This window comes from Xenopus laevis, chromosome 6L (assembly GCF_017654675.1).
Source record: "Xenopus laevis strain J_2021 chromosome 6L, Xenopus_laevis_v10.1, whole genome shotgun sequence".
In the NCBI taxonomy this organism is placed as follows: Eukaryota; Metazoa; Chordata; class Amphibia; order Anura; family Pipidae; genus Xenopus; species Xenopus laevis.
The window spans coordinates 8,635,674-8,657,710 of NC_054381.1; the positions used below are offsets into that span (position 1 = coordinate 8,635,674).

The 22,037-nt window shown below is 40.0% G+C and overlaps 1 protein-coding gene across 1 annotated transcript in view; it reads right to left on the reverse strand.

Annotated features, from left to right (window-relative positions):
* Nucleotides 1–22,037, reverse strand: part of LOC108718692 (obscurin) — a 235,192-nt gene that overhangs the window by 113,918 nt on the left and 99,237 nt on the right. The window contains exons 63-72 of the mRNA XM_041565749.1: nucleotides 21,037–21,303; nucleotides 19,484–19,750; nucleotides 18,044–18,310; nucleotides 17,639–17,905; nucleotides 16,955–17,221; nucleotides 14,447–14,713; nucleotides 11,761–12,027; nucleotides 2,391–2,657; nucleotides 1,814–2,074; nucleotides 251–523 (exon numbers count right to left, since the gene is read on the reverse strand). Of these exons, the coding sequence (XP_041421683.1) occupies nucleotides 251–523; nucleotides 1,814–2,074; nucleotides 2,391–2,657; nucleotides 11,761–12,027; nucleotides 14,447–14,713; nucleotides 16,955–17,221; nucleotides 17,639–17,905; nucleotides 18,044–18,310; nucleotides 19,484–19,750; nucleotides 21,037–21,303 (2,670 nt within the window). The remainder of the gene's footprint in view (nucleotides 1–250; nucleotides 524–1,813; nucleotides 2,075–2,390; nucleotides 2,658–11,760; nucleotides 12,028–14,446; nucleotides 14,714–16,954; nucleotides 17,222–17,638; nucleotides 17,906–18,043; nucleotides 18,311–19,483; nucleotides 19,751–21,036; nucleotides 21,304–22,037) is intronic.

Sequence of the window (22,037 nt, forward strand, 5' to 3'; positions counted from 1 at the left end):
AATGTGTGAAACATATAAATAACACGTATGTCCTGTCCTGTCATGACCTTGCTATTTGTGTCGTACATAAGCAGCTCAATGGCAGTCAAAAGATGGAGTAGGCATTAACATGTCATGCATACAGTAAGAGAATTGTCAGGTAGACATACAAATAATTGTGTATTTTTTTCTAATGTGTTTCCATGTATGGATTAAGATCTTGTAGAAGCAGAATGTTATTCCTAGCATACTGACCATGCTAAATTATTACCTTTCACTGTAAGTTCTGCTGTTGATGTGTACGGTCCAACCCTGAAGGTGATACTGCCTGTATCATCCAGCGTCACACTGCTCAGTTTCAGCCTATGGATCTTGCCCTTCTCCACCGAGATTTCATTCATCTCGTTGTTCCCCAGAGTGATCCCCTGCAGCTTCCACTCTACATCCTTGGCATCAGGGTGGGACACTTCACACGTAAACACGACATCTTCTGCTGCGAATACTGACACATCTTTCAGGCCCTTCACGATAGTCACATCCAGTTCTAAAATCAACACCGTGATTATTACTTTCCAGGGCAACATTTATCAACAGAACATAAGAGAACTTTAACTCAGGCTAAACAACTGATATAAAAAATGGGCCCTAATGGAAAATACAAAATAATAATATGCAGCATTTCTGATGTCTCATTTTTGACATTTTTAAGTTTCCATTAAAGTTGGTGGGATTTCGAAGTTGCTATCAGTGCAGTAATGGGATAGTGGTATTAGTAAATAAGCCCTATTGAATTTTTTGAATCTCCAATACCTGAGATTCAAAGGGCCAGTAGTGATGGGCAAATCGGCAAAAATTCAAGAAAGTCGTTGAAGTCAATGGGCATCAAAATAATTTTGACGGATGTCAATTTTGACACAAGCATCAATTTTTATGCGGACGACTATTTGGTTCAAATGCAATAAAGTCAATGGGCGTTCACATTAATTTTGATGCGCGACTTGTTGCTGCTATTTTGCAAATTTCCCCAAAGACTGTTATTAAGCTTTGTTGAGATAAACCATGATATAAGTTTTTCTTATTAAATATCCTCTATAATCATTAGAAGTCTGTGGGGAAATCTGGAACAAAAATAGGAGATAAGTTTATCTCATTGAATTGATTTTGCCCAATGCTGGAGAAATACAGGAATGATCCAATTTTTGAAATGACTTAAAAGCAGGATACATAGGTTCAGATATATAACATTCAATAATAAGAAGAAGAAGAAGAAGACCAGTGGTAATGACCAGGTCTCGCTCAGAAATTTAATTTGGAAGTCAGATCTTTTAAATCAGGAGATGCAATTGTGGTCTTTCATGTCAAATGTAGCTAAGAAAAACTTCAGATAATTTAGGGCATCTGTTTAATTTTAAATAAATGCTCAGTAGAACATATAACATGGGGGGACTAGTTTATTAATGGGATGAACCTCCCAATTTTATCCATTTTTTATTGATTATTGGTGATCTTAGAGTTGCCATGAACACAATTCCCTTGTTCCAACCAGCAACATAACAGACAATGCTTGTGTTGTCATCCACTAGAAAGATACTTGGAATTAACTCTTAGCTCTCTGTTCCTTAGTGACCAATCCTGAGTCTCATTCATCCTACATTATTTATATTTTTAGTATGAGAAAGCTGATACACTTTGGTCTTCTGATGTAAAATTAATTATTGTTACATTCACCCCAAATCTGGGAATACTACCTTTAACTATACTCACTCCATGGCCATTAATACCCAAGCTTCTCAAGTCAGCACTGGACTTTTCATCCCAGGTTCTGCATCCTTACCCTTAACTTTTAGAGTTGCTGAAGATTTCTTGCTCCGGGCCACACAGGTGTACTCTCCAGCATCTTCCAGCTCCAGATTGTGGATGATAAGTTCTTTGACTCCATCTTGTTCTTTCATTTCATACTTTGAACTGGCCTGAAGTGTCTGGGCTCCTTTTCTCCACTCCACTGAATTCGTCTTTGAAGATATCTCACAGCAGAATCGAGCCTTCCCACCTTCCTGAGCTTCCATGTTCTGCAAGTTCTGCACGAATTGCAGCACTGCAAAGGAACAGTAGAGTTGGTGTTCATCATTATACTTTTCAGTGTATGTACAGGGAGCTCTCTTTCACACCAAACGGACCCAACTCAAGATACATCATGTAACATGATGTTTGATTTTTTCTGATGTCCCCAGTATTTAAAAATTGCAGGGTTTATTTATTGAGACTATGGAATTTTGCTAGAGGGCAGCGACACATAACAACCAATAAGAGAACAAATCAGAGCCCTGTTATTGGTGGATTACAGCTATGGATAGATGGACAGATCTATCTAGACATTGCTCTAGTTATACAGTAACTGAAATCCTACTCACCACTAACTTTGACAGTAGCAGTGGTCTGCTGGTCTCCTGTATCACACGTATATTCATCCCCATCCTCTGCTTCAACATCATAAACCACAAGTTCAGCTACAACCCCTTCTTGCATCATCTTATATTTAGCACATGGGAAAAGTCCAATGGTTCCTTTCCTCCATTCAATGGGGGCATTTGGTTTTGTGGTTTCACAGCGAAGAGTCACGGTGACACCTTCCTCTGCTGTTGTGTCTTTCAGTGGTTTCTTGAAGAGCACCGGCAGAGCTAAAGAGAAAAATATTGAGAGGACATATAAAAATCCTGATGCTGCAGCTGTTAATGATCTTGTCTCCAAACTGACTTAATGGTTTTTAAAAATTTGTGGTGAGCACAACTTTTCCTTGTTTGTTATAGTTTATACAGGAGCAGTGACCAGCTCCATGTTGTAGCTCCCATCCTTTCCAACTATAGTCAGGTGATCCCAGTGGTGGATAATAAAAGGGCACCAAAGTTTGGGAGTTTTAACCTTGAAAGCAGCAAGTAAATTGCAGGTAAAACTTTGTCCCTTTGTAAAATGTATAATGAAGCAAAAGAATCAGATGCAAGTTGAGTGTAGGACTGGCAAGACAAGGGATGAGTGTGACGTAGTTGGCCATCTTAAATATATTGCAATATATGGACAAACAATCCCTGTTTTGTTTAAAGGGTAAGGCATTTTTCAGTAGCAGTAGCACAAAATGTCTCAATGTCCTTAATATATTGATAATGGGTTGAGTGCAGAGGACTAGAGATGTCGCGAACTGTTCGCCGGCGAACTTGTTCGCGCGAACATCGGGTGTTCGCGCTCGCCGGAAGTTCGCGACCGTCGCGCGACGTTCGCCATTTTGGGTTCGCCATTGTTGGCGCTTTTTTTTGCCCTCTCACCCCAGACCAGCAGGTACATGGCAGCCAATCAGGAAGCTCTCCCCTGGACCACTCCCCTTCCCTATAAAAACCGAAGCCCTGCAGCGTTTTTTCACTCTGCCTGTGTGTGCTGAAGAGATAGTGTAGGGAGAGAGCTGCTGCCTGTTAGTGATTTCAGGGACAGTTGAAAGTTTGCTGGCTAGTAATCGTTTTGATACTGCTCTGTTATTGGAGGGACAGAACTCTGCAGGGATTTGAGGGACATTTTAGGTTAGGTAGCTTTGCTGGCTAGTAATCTACCTTCTACTGCAGTGCTCTGTATGTAGCTGCAGTGGGCAGCTGTCCTGCTTCTGATCTCATCTGCTGACTGCTGCAATAACAGTAGTCCTTGTAAGGACTGCTTTTATTTATTTTTTTGTTGTTTTACTACTACTACTACTACTACTATAAGAGCCCAGTGCTATTAGTCTAGCAGTGTTGGGGAGTGGGACTGGTGTGCTAATCTGCTGCTCCTAGTAGTTCAGCAGCACCAACTTTAATTTTTTTTTTTTAATATTCATTTTTTTTTTATTTTTCTACCGCTGTAGTAGTGTATAAGTTGACCTTTTAGGCATTATTTGCCCTGTAGGCATTATTTGCACACTGTTTTCTTCAACCCGCCATCTAGCTGTGTGACCTTGTTCACATTCTGTCTAAATATCCATAATATTACCGTCTCCAGAAAAAACACCGGAGTGACTTTTTTCAAGCAGCCATAATATATTTTACGTAATCCGTATCCACCGCTGTAGTAGTGTATACGTTGACCTTGTAGGCATTATTTGCACACTGTTTTCTTCAACCCGCCATCTAGCTGTGTGAGCTTGTTCACATTTTGTCTAAATATTGATAATATTATCGTCTCTAGAAAAACCACTTGAGTTACTTTTTTTCAAGCAGCATTCATATATTTTACGTAATCCGTATCCACCGCTGTAGTAGTGTATACGTTGACCTTGTAGGCATTATTTGCACAGTGTTTTCTTCAACCCGCCATCTAGCTGTGTGACCTTGTTCACATTCTGTCTAAATATCCATAATATTACCGTCTCCAGAAAAAACACCGGAGTGACTTTTTTCAAGCAGCCATAATATATTTTACGTAATCCGTATCCACCGCTGTAGTAGTGTATACGTTGACCTTGTAGGCATTATTTGCACACTGTTTTCTTCAACCCGCCATCTAGCTGTGTGAGCTTGTTCACATTTTGTCTAAATATTGATAATATTATCGTCTCTAGAAAAACCACTTGAGTTACTTTTTTTCAAGCAGCATTCATATATTTTATGTAATCCGTATCCACCGCTGTAGTAGTGTATACGTTGACCTTGTAGGCATTATTTGCACACTGTTTTCTTCAACCCGCCATCTAGCTGTGTGAGCTTGTTCACATTTTGTCTAAATATTGATAATATTATCGTCTCTAGAAAAACCACTTGAGTTACTTTTTTTCAAGCAGCATTCATATATTTTACGTAATCCGTATCCACCGCTGTAGTAGTGTATACGTTGACCTTGTAGGCATTATTTGCACACTGTTTTCTTCAACCCGCCATCTAGCTGTGTGTATTATCGTTTCCAGAAAAACCAACTGAGTTTTTGTTGTTGTTGTTGTTTTTTTAAAAATAATGCCAGGCAAAGGCAGGCCGCCACGCAGAGGCCGTGCTAGGGGCCGTGCTGCTATGCAATCCTGTGGCCCTAGCAAATTGCCCAGTTTTAAAAAGCCAATGACCCTGAACTCCCAAAATGCTGAAGAGGTAGTTGACTGGCTTACACAGCACACCCCATCCTCTACCGTTTCTAACTTTACCACAACATCCTCCTCATCCTCCACTGCTATGGCCACCCCACGTAACACTTCCTCCACCACCGGTGCCCCTTCTTCACTGGGGTCAGAGGAGTTATTTTCCCATGAGTTTCTTGAACTGAGTAATGCGCAACCATTATTGCCAGAAGAAGATGAAGGAGATGAGGACCTTACACCAGATTTAATTCTGGCAGAGAACACGATAGAGATGGACATAATGAGTGATGAGGAGGAGGTCCCCGCTGCTGCTTCCTTCTGTGATGTGTCAGAAGAAATTGATGCATCTGAGGAGAATGATGATGAGGAGATTGATGTTTTGTGGGTGCCTAGTAGAAGAGAGCAAGAGGAGGGTAGTTCAGATGGAGAGACGGAGAGTCAGAGAGGCAGTAGGAGAATAAGACTTAGAAGAAGCAGGGAGGACAGCCCGCAGGGATCAGTAGGGCAACAACATGTATCGGCACCTGTGTTCAGCCGGCCAACGCACCCGCCATTGCCGCCAATGCCGCCAACTTCTACTGTTACCGCCAGATCGCACACTTCCAAAAAGTCAGCAGTGTGGGATTTTTTTAATGTGTGTGCCTCTGACAAAAGCATTGTAATTTGCAATGAGTGCAGTCAGAAACTGAGCCTTGGTAAGCCCAACAGCCACATAGGTACAACTTCTATGCGAAGGCACATGAGCGGCAAGCACAAAGCACTTTGGGAGCAACACCTCAAAGGCAACAGGCAAACTAAAAGCCACACTCCTTCTGGTCCAGCATCTTACTGCTCTACCTCTGCTCTCCTTGACCCGTCTGAACCACCCTCCACTCCGCCTTCCACCTTGACCACCTGTTCCCATTCCCAGTCATCTGCCACCAGCCAAGTTTCTGTGAAGGCCATGTTTGAGCGTAAGAAGCCAATGTCTGACTGTCACCCCCTTGCCCGGCGTCTGACAGCTGGCTTGTCTGCACTCTTAGCCCGCCAGCTTTTACCATACCAGCTGGTGGACTCTGAGGCCTTCCGCAAATTTGTAGCAATTGGGACACCGCAGTGGAAGGTACCCAGCCGCAATTTTTTTGCTAAAAAGGGAATACCACACCTGTACCAACATGTGCAGAGCCAAGTTACCGCATCTCTGTCACTTAGTGTTGGGCCAAAGGTCCATATGACTACTGACGCATGGTCCTCCAAGCATGGTCAGGGCAGGTATGTCACCTACACTGCCCACTGGGTGAACTTGGTAATGGCTGGGAAGCAGGGAATGGGTAGCTCAACAACAACAGTGGAGTTGGTGTCACCGCCACGGATTGCACGCGGTTCTGCCACCACCTCTACTCCTCCATCGCTCTCTACCTCGTCTTCTTCTTCTTCTTACTCTGCTGCTGGGTCCTCCTTCTCCTCCTCCACACCTGTGCACCCCCAGCTCCCCCTAGGCTATTCGACGTGCCAGGTACGCCGTTGTCACGCTGTCTTGGGGATGACGTGCCTGGAAAGCAAAAACCATACCGGATCTGTACTCCTGTCATCTCTGCAGTCACAGGCCGATCGGTGGCTGACCCCACACCAACTGCAGATCGGAAAAGTGGTGTGTGACAATGGAAGCAATCTGTTGGCAGCGTTGAGACTAGGCAATTTAACACATGTGCCCTGCATGGCACATGTGTTAAATTTAATAGTCCAACGTTTTGTCTCCAAGTACCCAGGATTCCAGGACGTTCTCACCCAGTCCAGAAAGGTGTCGGCCCATTTCAGACGTTCCTACACAGCCATGGCACGCCTTGCTGACATTCAGCAGCGCTACAACATGCCAGTCAGGCGTTTGATTTCTGACAGCCAGACTCGCTGGAATTCAACGCTCCTTATGTTGGAACGTCTGCTGCAACAACAAAGGGCCGTCAACGAGTACCTTTTTGAACTGGGTGGTAGGACTGGATCTGCACAGCTGGGGATTTTTTTCCCCCGTTACTGGGTGCTTATGCGCGATGCCTGCAGGCTCATGCGACCTTTTGAAGAGGTGACAAATATGGTCAGTCGCACCGAAGGCACCATCAGCGACCTAATACCCTTCGCTTTATTCCTGGAGCGTGCCGTGCGACGAGTGACAGATGAGGCTGTAGACCAGCGTGACGAGGAGCTGGAAGCGCACGATTTCTGGTCGGAATCACCAGAACGAACCCAGGCACCTGCTGCAACGCAGGGAGAGGTGCCAGAAGTGGAGTCAGAGGAGGAAGGTGGCTTTGTGGAGGAGGAGGAGGAGGACCAACAGGAGCAGGCTTCCCAGGGGGCTAGTGGTGACCTTTTGGGGACCCCTGGTCTTGTACGTGGCTGGGGGGAGGAGACCGTGGATGATGCAGTCCTTGATAATGAGGAAGCGGAGATGGATAGCTCTGCATCCAACCTTGTGAGAATGGGGTCTTTCATGCTGTCATGCCTGTTGAAGGACCCCCGTATCAAGAGGCTTAAGGAGAAGGACCTGTACTGGGTCGCAACGCTACTAGACCCTCGGTACAAGCATAAAGTGTCAGAAATGTTACCAACATACCACAAGTCCGAAAAGATGCGGCATTTACAAACCAGCCTGCAAAACATGTTGTACAATGCTTTTAAGGGTGATGTCACTTCAGGAACTCATCAACATTCCAGCGGCAGAGGTGCCAGTAATCCTGCCACGAGCATACCTGCAAGGACAAAGCCCTTTGGCCAGTCTGTAACGTCAGACATGCAAATGTTTTTCTGTCCAAGGCAGCGCCACAACCCTTCTGGATCCACCCTCAAAGAACGCCTCGACCGGCAGGTAGCGGACTACCTGGCATTAACTGCAGATATCGACACTCTGAGGAGCGATGAACCCCTGGACTACTGGGTGCGCAGGCTTGATCTGTGGCCAGAGCTGTCACAATTTGCCATGAACCTCTTGTCTTGCCCAGCCTCAAGTGTGCTCTCAGAAAGGACCTTCAGTGCAGCAGGAGGGATTGTAACTGAGAAGAGAACTCGCCTAGGTCACAAAAGTGTCGATTACCTGACCTTTATTAAAATGAATGAGGGGTGGATCTCGGAGGGTTACTGCACGCCGGAAGACTTGTTCTGACTTCTATGCAGCTGTCCTTCTCTTCAAGCCTCATGACTCCACACACAGCTGTCCTTTAGCGTCCTCCTCCCTCCGCCACCGTTACAAACTAGGGTGCAAACCCTACTGGTTTAATTTTTTCTGGCCTCTGTGCTTCAGTGGCTGCAACCAAAAAAACTGGGCAAACAATGTCTACAAGGTCAACGTATGGCAAAAAATGACTATTTTCAGCATTTATATGGCATATTTTTTCTGGCAACTGTGCTTCAGTGGCTGCGTCCAAAAAATGCATATTTTCTGCATTTATATGGCATAATTTTTCTGGCCTCTGTGCTTCAGTGGCTGCAACCAAAAAAATGCATATTTTCAGCATTTATATGGCATAATTTTTCTGGCCTCTGTGCTTCAGTGGCTGCAACCAAAAAAATTTATATTTTCAGCATTTATATGGCATAATTTTTCTGGCCTCTGTGCTTCAGTGGCTGCAACCAAAAAAATGCATATTTTCAGCATTTATATGGCATAATTTTTCTGGCAACTGTGCTTCAGTGGCTGCGACCAAAAAAATGACTATTTTCAGAATTTATATGGCATATTTTTTCTGGCCTCTGTGCTTCAGTGGCTGCGGCCAAAAAAACTGGGCAAACAATGCCTACAAGGTCAACGACGTTGACCTTGTAGGCATTGTTTGCCCAGTTTTTTTGGCCGCAGCCACTGAAGCACAGAGGCCAGAAAAAATATGCCATATAAATGCTGAAAATAGTCATTTTTTGCCATACGTTGACTCAACGTATATGGCAAAAAATGACTATTTTCAGCATTTATATGGCATATTTTTTCTGGCAACTGTGCTTCAGTGGCTGCGACCAAAAAAACTGGGCAAACAATGCCTACAAGGTCAACGTATGGCAAAAAATGACTATTTTCAGCATTTATATGGCATATTTTTTCTGGCAACTGTGCTTCAGTGGCTGCAACCAAAAAAACTGGGCAAACAATGTCTACAAGGTCAACGTATGGCGAAAAATTACTATTTTCAGCATTTATATGGCATATTTTTTATGGCAACTGTGCTTCAGTGGCTGCGTCCAAAAAAACTGGGCAAACAATGCCTACAAGGTCAACGTATGGCAGTTGTTTAAAGAGAACAGTAGATTACTAGCCAGCAAAGCTACCTAAGCTAAAATGTCCCTCAAATCCCTGCAGACTTCTGTCCCTCCAATACAGAGCAGTATCAAGTAGATTACTAGCCAGCAAACTTACTATCATCTGTCCCTGAAATCACTAACAGCTCTCCCCCTACACTATCTCTTCCAAGCACACACAGGCAGATTTTTCAGATACATTTTTGCCCTTGATCCCCCTCTGGCATGCCACTGTCCAGGTCGTTGCACCCTTTAAACAACTTTAAAATCATTTTTCTGGCCAGAAATGTCTTTTCTAGATGTTAAAGTTCGCCTTCCCATTGAAGTCTATGGGGTTCGCGAACCGTTCGCGAACCGCTCGCGTTTTTGCGCAAGTTCGCGAATATGTTCGCGAACTTTTTTTCCGACGTTCGCTACATCCCTACAGAGGACTCTTGTATTTGTCTGTCCAAACTGACTTGCACCATTCCCTTAGTTTGTGTGAGCCGTATACACATATACTGTATAATAATGATTTCTTAATTAGAATGTGTTCTTTTGTTTCTTAATTAGTGATGAGCGAATTTATTTGGCAGGCGTGAATTTGTGGCGAATTCCCGCGATTCACAGACGCGAATAAATTAGCGAAACCGCCACGAAAATTCATCAACGACAGCATTTTCGTCAGCGAATTTGCGCCGGCGTCCAAAAAACACTGTTTCGTGAATTTTTCGCAGTTTAGCGGATTTCGCGGGAAATTCGTGAATTTTTCGGCGATGCGAAACGCCCCAAATTCGCACATCGCTATTCTTAATTAAAGAATACACATGGAGGTACGCCTGTTAATTTGGCTCAGTGGTTGTCACATGACTATTTAGTAACATTCTAATTTATGTTTTTTTCACATATCAATTTTTTTCTCTAAAAATTCATGTTTTAAAAAAATAAAGCTCTAAAAAATTTAGATTTAGTCTAAAAACTACAAAATACTCTAATACAAACATTGGTAAGTAAAAACATTCAGGGTCATGGAGAAGTCAGTGGGAGATGTGCTGATCCTATTGGTGCATTTTTAGCTATTTGGGTTTCTAGAGGTTTTCAGATTTTTTTTTCTGTTAGTTATTACCAGAAAAACTCAAATTTTTAGAGGTTTTCAGGGTATTCAGATTTTTTTGCAGATCATTAAGTGATTTTTTTTTTTAATTTGAGCTTTTTATATTCAGATCTTTTAATAAATTACCTGGTATTCGTGACTTTAGAGAAACAGAGTTTAATTGTAGTTGTTATATCATTCTAGAGCAGGGGTCCCCAACCTTTTTCCACCCGTGAGCAACATTCAGATGAAACAAGAGTTGGGGAGCAACACAAGCATGAAAAATGTTCCTGGCTAGTGCCAAGTAAGGGTTGTGATTGACTATTGGTAGCCACTATGTGGACTGGCAGCCTCTGTTTGGTAGGACACCTGGTTTTTATACAACTTTCAAGCCTGGAATTCAAAAATAATCACCTGCTCTGAGGCCACTGGGAGCAACATCCAAGGGGTTGGGGAGTAACATGTTGCTCACGAGCTACTGGTTGGGGACCACTGTTCTAGAGAATGCTATAAGATACAGGTATGGGACCTATTATCCAGAATGCTCGGGACCTGGGGTCTTCTGGATAACAGATCTTTCCTTAATTTGGATCTTCATATGTTAAGTCTATTAGAAAATCATGTAAACATTAAATAAACACAATAGGCTGGTTTTTCTTCCAATAAGGATTAATTAGATCTCAGTTGGGATCAAGTACAAGCTACTGTTTTATTATTACAGAGAAAAAGGGAATGTTTTTTTAAAAATTTGGATTATTGGGATAAAATGGGAGATGGCCATTCTGTAATTCTGAGCTTTCTGGATAACTGGTTTCAAGATAACCAATCCCATACCTGTATAATGAATCCTTATTGGAAGCAAAACCAGCCTATTTGGTTTAAATTATTCCTTAGTAGACTTGAAGCACGGAGATCCGATTTACAGAAAGATCCCTTATACAGGAAACCCCAGGTCCCGAACATTCTGGAAAACAGGTCCCATACCTGTACTAACAACCAGAATAACCCTTTCCTTCTGTGCTGTCTGTGCTTTCAGGAACAATATAAGGGGCAGAAGACTATATTTAGAAGGGTCTTGTGCTTTGGACCTTATCCACAAAAGTAACCTCAAGTACCATAGTATAGATGACTAGTATAGATTGTGTATGGTATATTAATGCATGAAAATCAATGTCCATTTCCATACCTATCAATTCTGAAATCTATTAAGTTAAGAGGCTCTTCTGCCATTGTTAACAAACATAAAAACGAGCAGCAATGCCCAAAGTGTATGTGACTTGATATGATTATCACAGTGACCAATTCACACAGTTTAAAGAAACGTTCCTGCTTACTTAATAATATTTGGTGTCTCTGTTATGAAGTATGTTACCTTTTACTGCTAGATATGCCCTTGTTTCCTGGTCCCCAGTATCACAGCTGTACTCTCCTGTGTCTTCCAACCTAAGGTTGTGTATTATCAGTTGTGCAACGCAGTCCTTCTGCCTGATCTCATACTTGCTGCCCTGCTGAAGTCCTAGGCTCCCTTTTCTCCATTCAACTGAGACATTAGTCTTAGATACTTCACATTGTAATGTCAATGTGTCATCCTCCTCAGCCTCAGTGTCCTTCAGAGGTTTTGTGAATACAGATGGCAGGGCTAAAGAAAAATAAGTACAAAATATCTGAGTGGGAAAAACTACAAGAAAAGTATCATCACATACTGGAAAATAATAAGAACCTCTGAAGGAAAACAAAAGTATCTGATGTAAAAAGGTCTCAGCATTGCATCGAATAATTGGACTCAAGATATTCTGAAAATAGATTCTTTTCCAGGAATAATACCATAAAACAAACTCTCAATATCATCTGATTTGCAAAAAAATGGCTACCTAATTTGTTCCCTTTTCAATTATCTAAATGTAAACAAAATATACCCAAGCAACACATGTAGAACAAAGAATCAGTGCTACTGGTGTCACACAAAACAAAAAAGGTTTGTAAAGTACAATAAAAAGGAAAACCATGACATGTTATTGCTAAAATTATGAAAATAAAAGAGATCAAAGTACAATAAGAAGATATATTGTTTATAGCACTGACGAATTTACGGTGAATTTATTCACCAGGCTGTGAATTTCCACATTTCGCCGCCGGTGACAATTCTGCCGCTGGTGACAATTCCAACACCGGTGACAATTAAAGGCGCCCATTGACTTAAATGCGCGTCTGATTGTCGCCGTCGTCGGAATTGTCGACAGTGTATAAAAAATTTTGACGCCAGGATCAAAATTCAACCATCGCTAGTTTGCATAGCATTTAAAAAATAATGTTCATCATTCAAAATATCATTCAATTCAGTTTAAAAAGTTCCTTCTAAAGTGATAATATCTAGTTAGGGGCAGATTTATTCATGTTCGAATGGCAAATTCAATTTCACATTTTCTAATTTTATTTTTGGTCAAAACTGAGATTTTTCACATTTCGACCCTGGAATCTAATTTGAATACTCGCCACCTAAAACCTGCTTAGTTCATGTACATTGATCCATATGAATCCATTCCATACGTTGATCCATTTGAAGATGTTAATTGCCTTCCCGACATTCTAGTTTTTTTTCTGAGGAAAACTCGCGCATTCAATTCTAATTTTTGGGTCTTCCATATTCGATCGAATGTTTGACGTTTGAGTTTTTTCTTAAATAACCTTCTATTCGAGTTGTGAGTACATTCGAATTTATAAGAGTAAAAAAAAAAAAAAATCACATAACTTCGAAATTAGGCCAGGCTTGATAAAGGGCTCAGTGGAGCCTGAAACGTTGCCCTTGTATACATATGGGCTAAATAAATTACGTATTCACTTTTCAACTTTATAAGAGTGCTACTGGTTTTATTTTACATGGGTTGCAAGACCTGAAGGCAGGCAGAGGTCATCCAGTTTAAGCACCTGACTCCCTCTTGGGTGCATAACTAAGGGTTTGAACACTCCATAATAGATAAACAATAACTTCGAAATTCGACCTTTGAAAAATCTGCCCCTACCAAAAAGTGGAACAATTCTCATGGCTTTTTTGAAAATGTTGAAGGTCCTGTTCAATGGAGATTGATGATATAAGAAGCTGAAGGGCTAACCTAGTCCAATAGGTGCATTTAGCTCCAGCTGGAGCAGGTGAACAAACTGTTGAATAGATTCAGCTTCTTTATCTAGGAACGTTGGAGAGAAGGTTGGCTAGTAAATCAGAGAGGCCAGATATAAGAATAAAAGACCTTGTGAGAATAGAGCACCATATGCACTTTTATCCTAGAAATGTGTCCAAGAATAGCGAGGGCCAGTAAATAGTTTTCTGTTATATCACAATTGCTAAAATGCTACATACACAATTGTATGAGTTATGTATATGATCTCTATTAGCTTCCCATGTAATATTTACTTTGTGTAGATACTAAAAAATGTATGCATTGATTATTCCCCAAACATTGATTCAATCACATGTTTTTCATAGATGTTCACAATTCAGCAAAAGCTACAGGGATTCCAAAAATGTCTCTACTCGAATATTTTTTATTCGGGGGAACATTTACTAAGGGTCGATTATCATCGAAGTTAAATCCTTCGACTTCGAAAATCGAAGTCGAAGGATTTACTGCAAGTCTATCGAACGATCGAAGGAAAAATCGTTCGATCGACCGATTAAATCCTTTGAAACGAACGATTCGAAGGATTTTAATACATCGATCGAACGATTTTCCTTCGATCAGAAATTTCCTAGAAAGCCTATGGGGACCTTCCCCATAGGCTAACATTGGTGCTCGGTAGGTTTTAGGTGGCGAAATAGGTGGTCGAAGTTTTTTTTAAAGAGACAGTACTTCGACTATCGAATGGTCGAATGGTCGAATAGTCGAATGATTTTTAGTTCGTATCGTTCGATTCTAAGTTGTAGTCGAAGGTCGAAGTAGCCAATTCGATGGTCGAAGTAGCCAAAAAAAAACTTCGAAAATCCTTCACTCGAGCTAAGTAAATGTGCCCCTAGGTGTTGTTCTTTACAACGCATATTTAGATTATGATATAATTCTATTTACCTTTGACTTTTAGATCACAGGTTGTTTTCTCTATACCGCATATGCAACTGTAATCCCCAGCATCTCCTAAATCAAGATCATTGATGAGCAGTTCAACTTTTCCTTCACTTTGTTGCATTTGGTACTTGTCTCCTGATTGGAGCACCTGAGATCCTTTCAGCCATTCAACGGGCACATCTGATTTGCTGAGCTCGCAAAGCAGACTTGCCTTTTCTCCCTCAGTAGCTTCAACACATTTCAGTTCTTCTTTAAAAATCACTGGAAGGACTAAAACGCAAGAGAGAAGAATAATGTTCTCTCAAATACATCAAAAACGCCAAGAATTTTGCTCGATGTTTTACAGGGAGGAGAAATCTCCTAAATTTTGCTTTTACATTATACACATTATATACTCAGGAATAATAATAATAATTTTGCATGTTACAAAGATCATAACTGGAAGGGAAACACAGTTGTAGAAAAAGAAGTTAGTAGAATTGGTCTTTATAACCTATTAATTAATTCCCCTATTAATTCAAAATTAGATCATGAAAATGAAATACCGTATGATTAAACTTGATCGAGTTGTGCATGTAACAAGAAACTTGAACACAACAAAAAATTGCATTGCTCCATTACTTTTTTAAAATGCTTAAAAAAAAAGCTTAAATGTTGAAAATAAACCTCCCATTGCAGGTTTTTCATTTTGATTTTCAAAATTATTTTCAATAGATACATTTTAAAAAAATGTGAAAAACCTTGGGGCAGATGAAGTGACTAACACTAGCGACAATTCACCAGTGTTGCCACCCGCAGGGACATTGGCAGTGCAGGCACCAATTCACTAGCGAAAGAGACCATTGCTATTGTTCGTTCGGACTGGTGAAAGGTCGTTACTCCACAAATTCAGTAAAGTGCGGATTTCACTGAACATTACCTCTTTCGCCAGAGTTGACTTCGCCACCTCAGACCAGAAGAATTGCTAAAAAGAAGCTAGATCTTCTTCAATCTTCTGTCACTTACATCTAGGGATGCACTGAATCCAGGATTCGGTTCGGGATTCGGCCTGGATACAGCCAGGATTCAGCCTTTTTCAGCAGGATTCGGATTCGGCCGAATCTTTCTGTCTGGCCCAACCGAATCCGAATCCAGGGAGGGAAATCGCGTGAGTTTTTGTCACAAAACAAGGAAGTAAAAAATGTTTTCCACTTCCCACCCCTTCGGTTCGGTATTCACACGAATCCTTCATGAAGGATTCGGGGATTCACCGAATCCAAAAATAGTGGATTCGGTGCATCCCTACTTACATCATATCCTGTGTGCCGAAAATGCAGGCAACTTTTCCTATTTTTAAGCAGAATTGCCTGCAAAAGTCCTAACAAGCTTTTTTTAGGAAACCAGTTTTCTCCAGAAATTTCTTAACACATGGAACATTCATTTTACAGTGGGCTCATATGTAGGGCATTATATACAGTAAATTCTATTGTCTTTATTAAGATTTGAATTAAAAAGTGGTGACCAAGCATTTGCACCAACATTTATAATAAAAACCTGCATACAACTTTAAATTACCCGCTGTATGCAAATTGGCTTAAGCGAAAGATCACTAGCGAATATTCGCTAGGCAGAAAATGAACGCTAATGCATCTTTGCAATTTCGCATTAGAAATTAGTGTAGTGGTAGCGAATTTGTGCCTGGCGAAGTGGTACAATGTGTGCAAATCGGTCGCTGGTAACAATTCGCTCTTTAGTGAATCTGCCCCCTTGAATTTGAAAAAAAATTGTGATCACTTTCTTGCTGCAACTTTATCGAATCACAGAAAAATCACAATCCTGAATTTTAACAAATGTGCCCCAAACAGGTTATAATGACATGAAGAGATGTGTAAAATGATCAGAAAAAAAAGAAAGTTTAATAAAACATAGTCAATGGTTAAAGGATAAGTAAACCTTTAAAATAAGTGAATGTAAAACTGACGAGGGGGCTATTCTTAGCACTTTTGCAATGTACATTCATTATTTATTTTCTTTTAATTCCAAGATATTAAGGGATACATATACTGTTATTTTGAATGAATTTTGTTCCAACAGCGCCACCTGCTGGTCAGTTTCCCACCAGTCTGACCACCACGTAGTCAAGGAAGTTGTCAGGAGAAAGAAAGAGGCTGATGTTCTTCTGCTTAGGAAAGATTTGAAAAAGGTTTCTAATTGTTTTCCTAAGCAGAAGAACATCAGAGCAGCCTCTTTCTTTCTCCTGACAACTTCCTTGACTACTTGCTGGTCAGACTGGCGGGAAACTGACCAGCAGGTGGCGCTGTTGGAACAAATTTCATCCATATTAACATCACATGTATCCCTTAATATCTTGGAATTAAAAGAAAATAAATAATGAATGTAAATTGCGAAAGTTCTTAGAATAACACTCTCATCAATTTTACATTCACTTGTTTTAAAGGTTTACTTATCCTTTAATGGATGAAGGTGGATTAATTAGAAGAAGAAAAAACCAGGAGCTTTGCTCATGTTTACCATTGACCGTCACCACAGCAGAAGTCTTCTTATCTCCACAAGTACACGTGTATTCTCCAGCATCCTTTGGGTCGATGTTGTCGATTACAAGATCAGCACTTAGACCTTCTTGTCTGAAGGAATATTTCTGACTCTGACTCAGCACATGGGATCCTTTCTTCCACTCAACAGAAACATTGGGTTTGCTGAGCTCACAGTGGAGAGTAGCTGTCTCACATTCTGTGACCTCTATGTTCTTCAATTCTTCTTTAAAGACAACAGGCAGAGCTGGTAGAAGAATAATTGTTTTGTTGCAGGGAAAATGAGTTGGATGCATATATTGATTAAACCTGATATTTTCTTAAGATTAATAAATAAAATGGACACCATAAATAACAAATAAGTAGTATTTGGTGTTAACACTAGTTACTAGTCCAACATCTCCTGCTTAAGGATATGCTCATCAGAAATACCAAAAATAATGAACGCCAATTATTCTTTAATACCAAAAACCCAGTTTATATAAATATATATTTTATATTGGTAGGACAATGTCACATATGCTGAATGCTTATATCATGAATGATTTGCAAAGAGGCAACTTCTCAAATCCTAAAAACAATTGTTATTTCTTCCATGACGTGCAGGCAGAAGTGGCTACCATCAAAAATAAACTACTAGTCAAGAAAAGAGTTAAAACGTTACCATTCACAGTTAAAGTAGCAGAGGTCTTCTGGTCTCCACAGATGCAGGAGTACTGGCCAGCATCATCCAGATCCATATCACATATTAACAACTCAAACGCACAACCTTCTTGCTTCATGTGATATTTATCATTGGATCGTAATGCTTGTTTTCCTTTCATCCATTGTACTGATGCCGAAGCCTTTGTCACCCCGCAACATAATTTGGCTGTTCCCCCTTCAGTGGCCTCAACATTTTTCAGATCAGCATTGAAGACTGCGGGCAGCTCTAGAGAGTAGATTGTGGACATTTATGATGAGTTTTGACTGTACAGCAGATTTCGGCATTTTATAGGAGGTAGAAGATTTTGAATTGAAGACTTTGCTGACTATACATTAAAGATAATTTAATTTTAAAAAAAATTACCAGTAACTGTTAAAGTGGCAGTAGTGGCCTCCTCTCCACACACACATGTATAATTCCCAGAATCCTTTAGCTCCAGTTTGCTGATGGTTAGCTCTGCTATGACACCATCCTGCCTCAGTTGATGCTTATCACTTGGTTTAAGAGTTTCGTGACCCTTCTTCCACTCCACTCTTGCATTTGGCTTAGTCAGCTTGCAATGGAAAATAGCCTTCTGCCCTTCTCTTTCTTCTGCATGTTTGAGTTCTTCTTTAAAGAGCACTGGTAGTTCTAATGGGAAACAACAAAAATGTAGTGAATAAAAAGTCCAGGCCTGAGGTGGTTTCAACATGACCCATCAATTTGAAATCACTTGTAAAGTGAGAAAGAAAACCACAGGATTACTCTCTAAAATTCACAAAAAGTCAGGTATGGTTTCAGAATAAGTAATAATAAGTAAAAACAAACTAAATTAAATTGGATAATCGTGGGTAGGTTTGGGAAAATTTGACCCCTTTCGTTTTGCCAAAAATTTGCCACTGGCGAAATGTCTCCGATGCCCATAAAAGTCTATGGGCGTCAAAAAAATGTTAACTCGCAGCAAATTTTTTTTGACGTGCGATGCCATACAAGTCTATGGGTGTCATTTCCGTGGCGAGACAAGCCGAAAAAATTTGCCCATCCCTAATCGTGGGGTGTTGAACACTGGCTTCAAAAACTCTTGGTTTCAAGTGTAATTGTCTAGAGTTTGGTTGTCTATTCCCTTTGCTGAAGTCTTTTGTGATCCAGATATTCCAGTGTTCTTAATAATTACTTAAAACAATTAATTGCTAATCTATTTAATTGCCGTGGGTTCCTAAACTGCAGTATATATACACTGTTATATTTATGCGAAATATCAAATTTCTTTCTTTCAAAAACCAAAGCTCTTGGTAAGCTTATTGGAGTATATTTTCTGGGGGGGCACATTTAACAAGGGTCGAATATCGAGGGTTAGTTAACCCTCAAATTCGACCCTTGAATTTAAATCCTTCGTATTCGAATATCGAATTCAAAGGATTTAGCTCAAATCCTTCAATCGATCGATCGTAGTAAAAATCGTACGATTTGAACAATTTTAAGCAATCGAAAAATTGATTTTTCTTAGATCAAAAAAAGGTTAGGAAAGTGCTGAGGAAGGTCCCCATAGGCTAACATTGTACCTCGGTAGGTTTAAACTGCCGAAGTATGTAGTCGAAGTATTTTTTAAAGAGACAGTACTTCGACTATCGAATGGTCGAATAGTCGAACATTCTAATCGAAGTCGAAGGTCGTAGTAGCCTATTCGAAGTAGCCAAAAAAAATACTTTGAAATTCGAAGTTTTTTTATTCGAATCCTTCACTCGAGCTTAGTAAATGTGCCCCTTAATGTATAAGAATTTTAATTTTAAGGTGTATATTACTGTATAAGAATGAATAGGTTACCCTGTACTGTTAGATTTGCAGTGGTTTCCTGGTCTCTGCACACACACGTATAGCTTCCAGCATCTTTTACATTGAGCCTGAGGATCTTCAGTTCCGCAACTGGACCATCCTGCTTTAGCTTGTACTTGTCACTTGACTTAATTTCCTGATTGTCTTTTTTCCAAACCACTGGCTCATTGTGCTTATTCAGCTCACAGTGAAGGGTGATATCTTGATCCTCTATACCTGTTTCACATTTCAGCTCTTCAATGAAAATGATGGGAAGGGCTAGAATTCACAGACGAGACTAACAGTTAGAGGTGCAAGCCCTATCTCATAAAAGTTTTGGCATACTTGTGTAAATATGTACAGAATTAGACACAATTTGAAATAACAACTTCAGGTGATGATCCATGCTTCTTATTCATCATGCTCAGTTAGTTAGCATTTCTTACCCATTCAACAAATTATAATAAAAGGTTGAATTGTAAAGGTACTCCCGAAATGAGTCCTGTAAATCAACAAATTTTGGTGTTATAGGGGCCGATTCACTAACTTCGAGTGAAGGATTCGAAGTAAAAAAATGAATTTTGAAGTGGTTTTTGGGCTACTTCGACCATGGAATGGGCTACTTCGACCTTCGACTATGACTATGACTTCGAATCGAAGGATTCGAACTTAAAATCGTTCGACCATTCGATAGTCGAAGTACTGTCTCTTTAAGAAAAAACTTCGACCCCCTAGTTCGCCATCTAAAAGCTACCGAACTCAATGTTAGCCTATGGGGAAGGTCCCTATAGGCTTTCCTAAGTTTTTTTGATCGAAGGATATTCCTTCGATCGTTGGATTTAATTCCTTCGAATCATTAGATTCGAAGGATTTTATCGTTCGATCGAAGGAATAATCCTTCGATCGTTCGATCGCACTATTTGCGCTAAAATCCTTCAACTTCGATATTCGGTCAAAGGATTTTAATTCCCAGTCGAATATCGAGGGTTAATTAACCCTCGATATTCGACCCTTTGTGAATCGGCCCCATAATGAATCTTCTGTTTTTCATAGGATCAGAAAATCCATGTATACTGAAGAAAGTCAAATTGAGGAATGTCTGCTGGCTGGACATCTAAGCAAGAAGACCATTTTCCCATAGACCCAATTCATACACTCAAGCTGTTTAAATGACTATGACTATACACAATAGTCAAAAGCTAATATTTTGTACTACATGGGCTTTGAATTTATAGATAAATGATATTTCTATGTGAGAATACATCGACTGCATTTTACTATATATAGAACATTTGTACAAATTTTGTAAATTGACCACAAGGAAGCGTTCAATCACTTTGGCTTTATCTAATGATATGAATGGGAAGATTCTCTTACTGTTTGGGTAAATGCATTCACTAGAATAGCTATTGAAATTGGTTTAAGAGGAAAAGAGTCAAGAAATCATTTACATAGGGTTTAGGAAAACGTGATGTAGAGGAACAGTATATGAGTGATCTGAAGTCAAGTTTAGAAAATGAGCTAAAGTAAATGTTAGTTCTAGATGAAGATGAATGGCATTTTACCATTTACTGTCAGCACAGCAGTTGTCTTCTGTTCTCCACAAACACACGAATACTGCCCAGCATCCTTCAGGTCTAAATTGAAAATCAAAAGTTCCGCGACTCGGCCATCTTGCTTCATTTTGTATTTGTCGCTCTGCTTCAGGGTATTTTGCTCTTTCCTCCATTCCAAGGAAGCTTTAGCCTTAGTTAGCTCACAGTGTAAAGTTACCGATTCTCCTTCACTTGCGTCTTTGTTCTTAAGTTCCATTTTAAATTGTGGGGGCAAAGCTGGGACAATATTACAAGAGGTTATCCATCATTGAAATTATGAAAGTCAAAAGTAACATCTTTCAAATTCTTCTGTCCTACTCATTTTAGGGGTGACCAAGTTAATCATTGATCTAAATAAAGAGTATTTCTGTGCAGCTCGACTAATTACAGATTTGTGATTTTATTTTAAGGATACATTAAAATTTTGTATTTATTAGGTCCGAACAAAATTCTAAAGAGAGTTCATTCTTTACTTCTTGTTTTTTGACCATACTATCTGGTCTTGAAATTTGTATTGTTAAATTAAACTTTAAAAAATTAAATGAATTGCAAATGTTTAAAAATGTAATTAAAAAAAACAACATTACTTCATGAAATTGTATAATATATGTAAATAAGCTAAAAGGTAAATTGCTTTAAAGGGGTTGTTCACCTTCAATGTACAAATCTTATGAAACCACTAACAATGCTCTCAATGTGTTAGAAAAACCATTTTCCATAACAAAAAGTAAAAATGCCAATGTAAAAGCTAATTTTTATACCTATTAACTCAGTCCTTCTCCTGTCTCTCTGACCAGTTTTCTGAAGTGATGGGAGTGGCCTATTTTGAACCTGACACACCAAGAACTTCCTATATGACATCATCATACCCAGGCTTTGCCCTTACTTGTTTCCTATTGGATGTTGATACTGCCCTCCTTATAGTAATTTATTGGTTGCTTGTGAACTGTAACCGGTCACATAATTTGAAT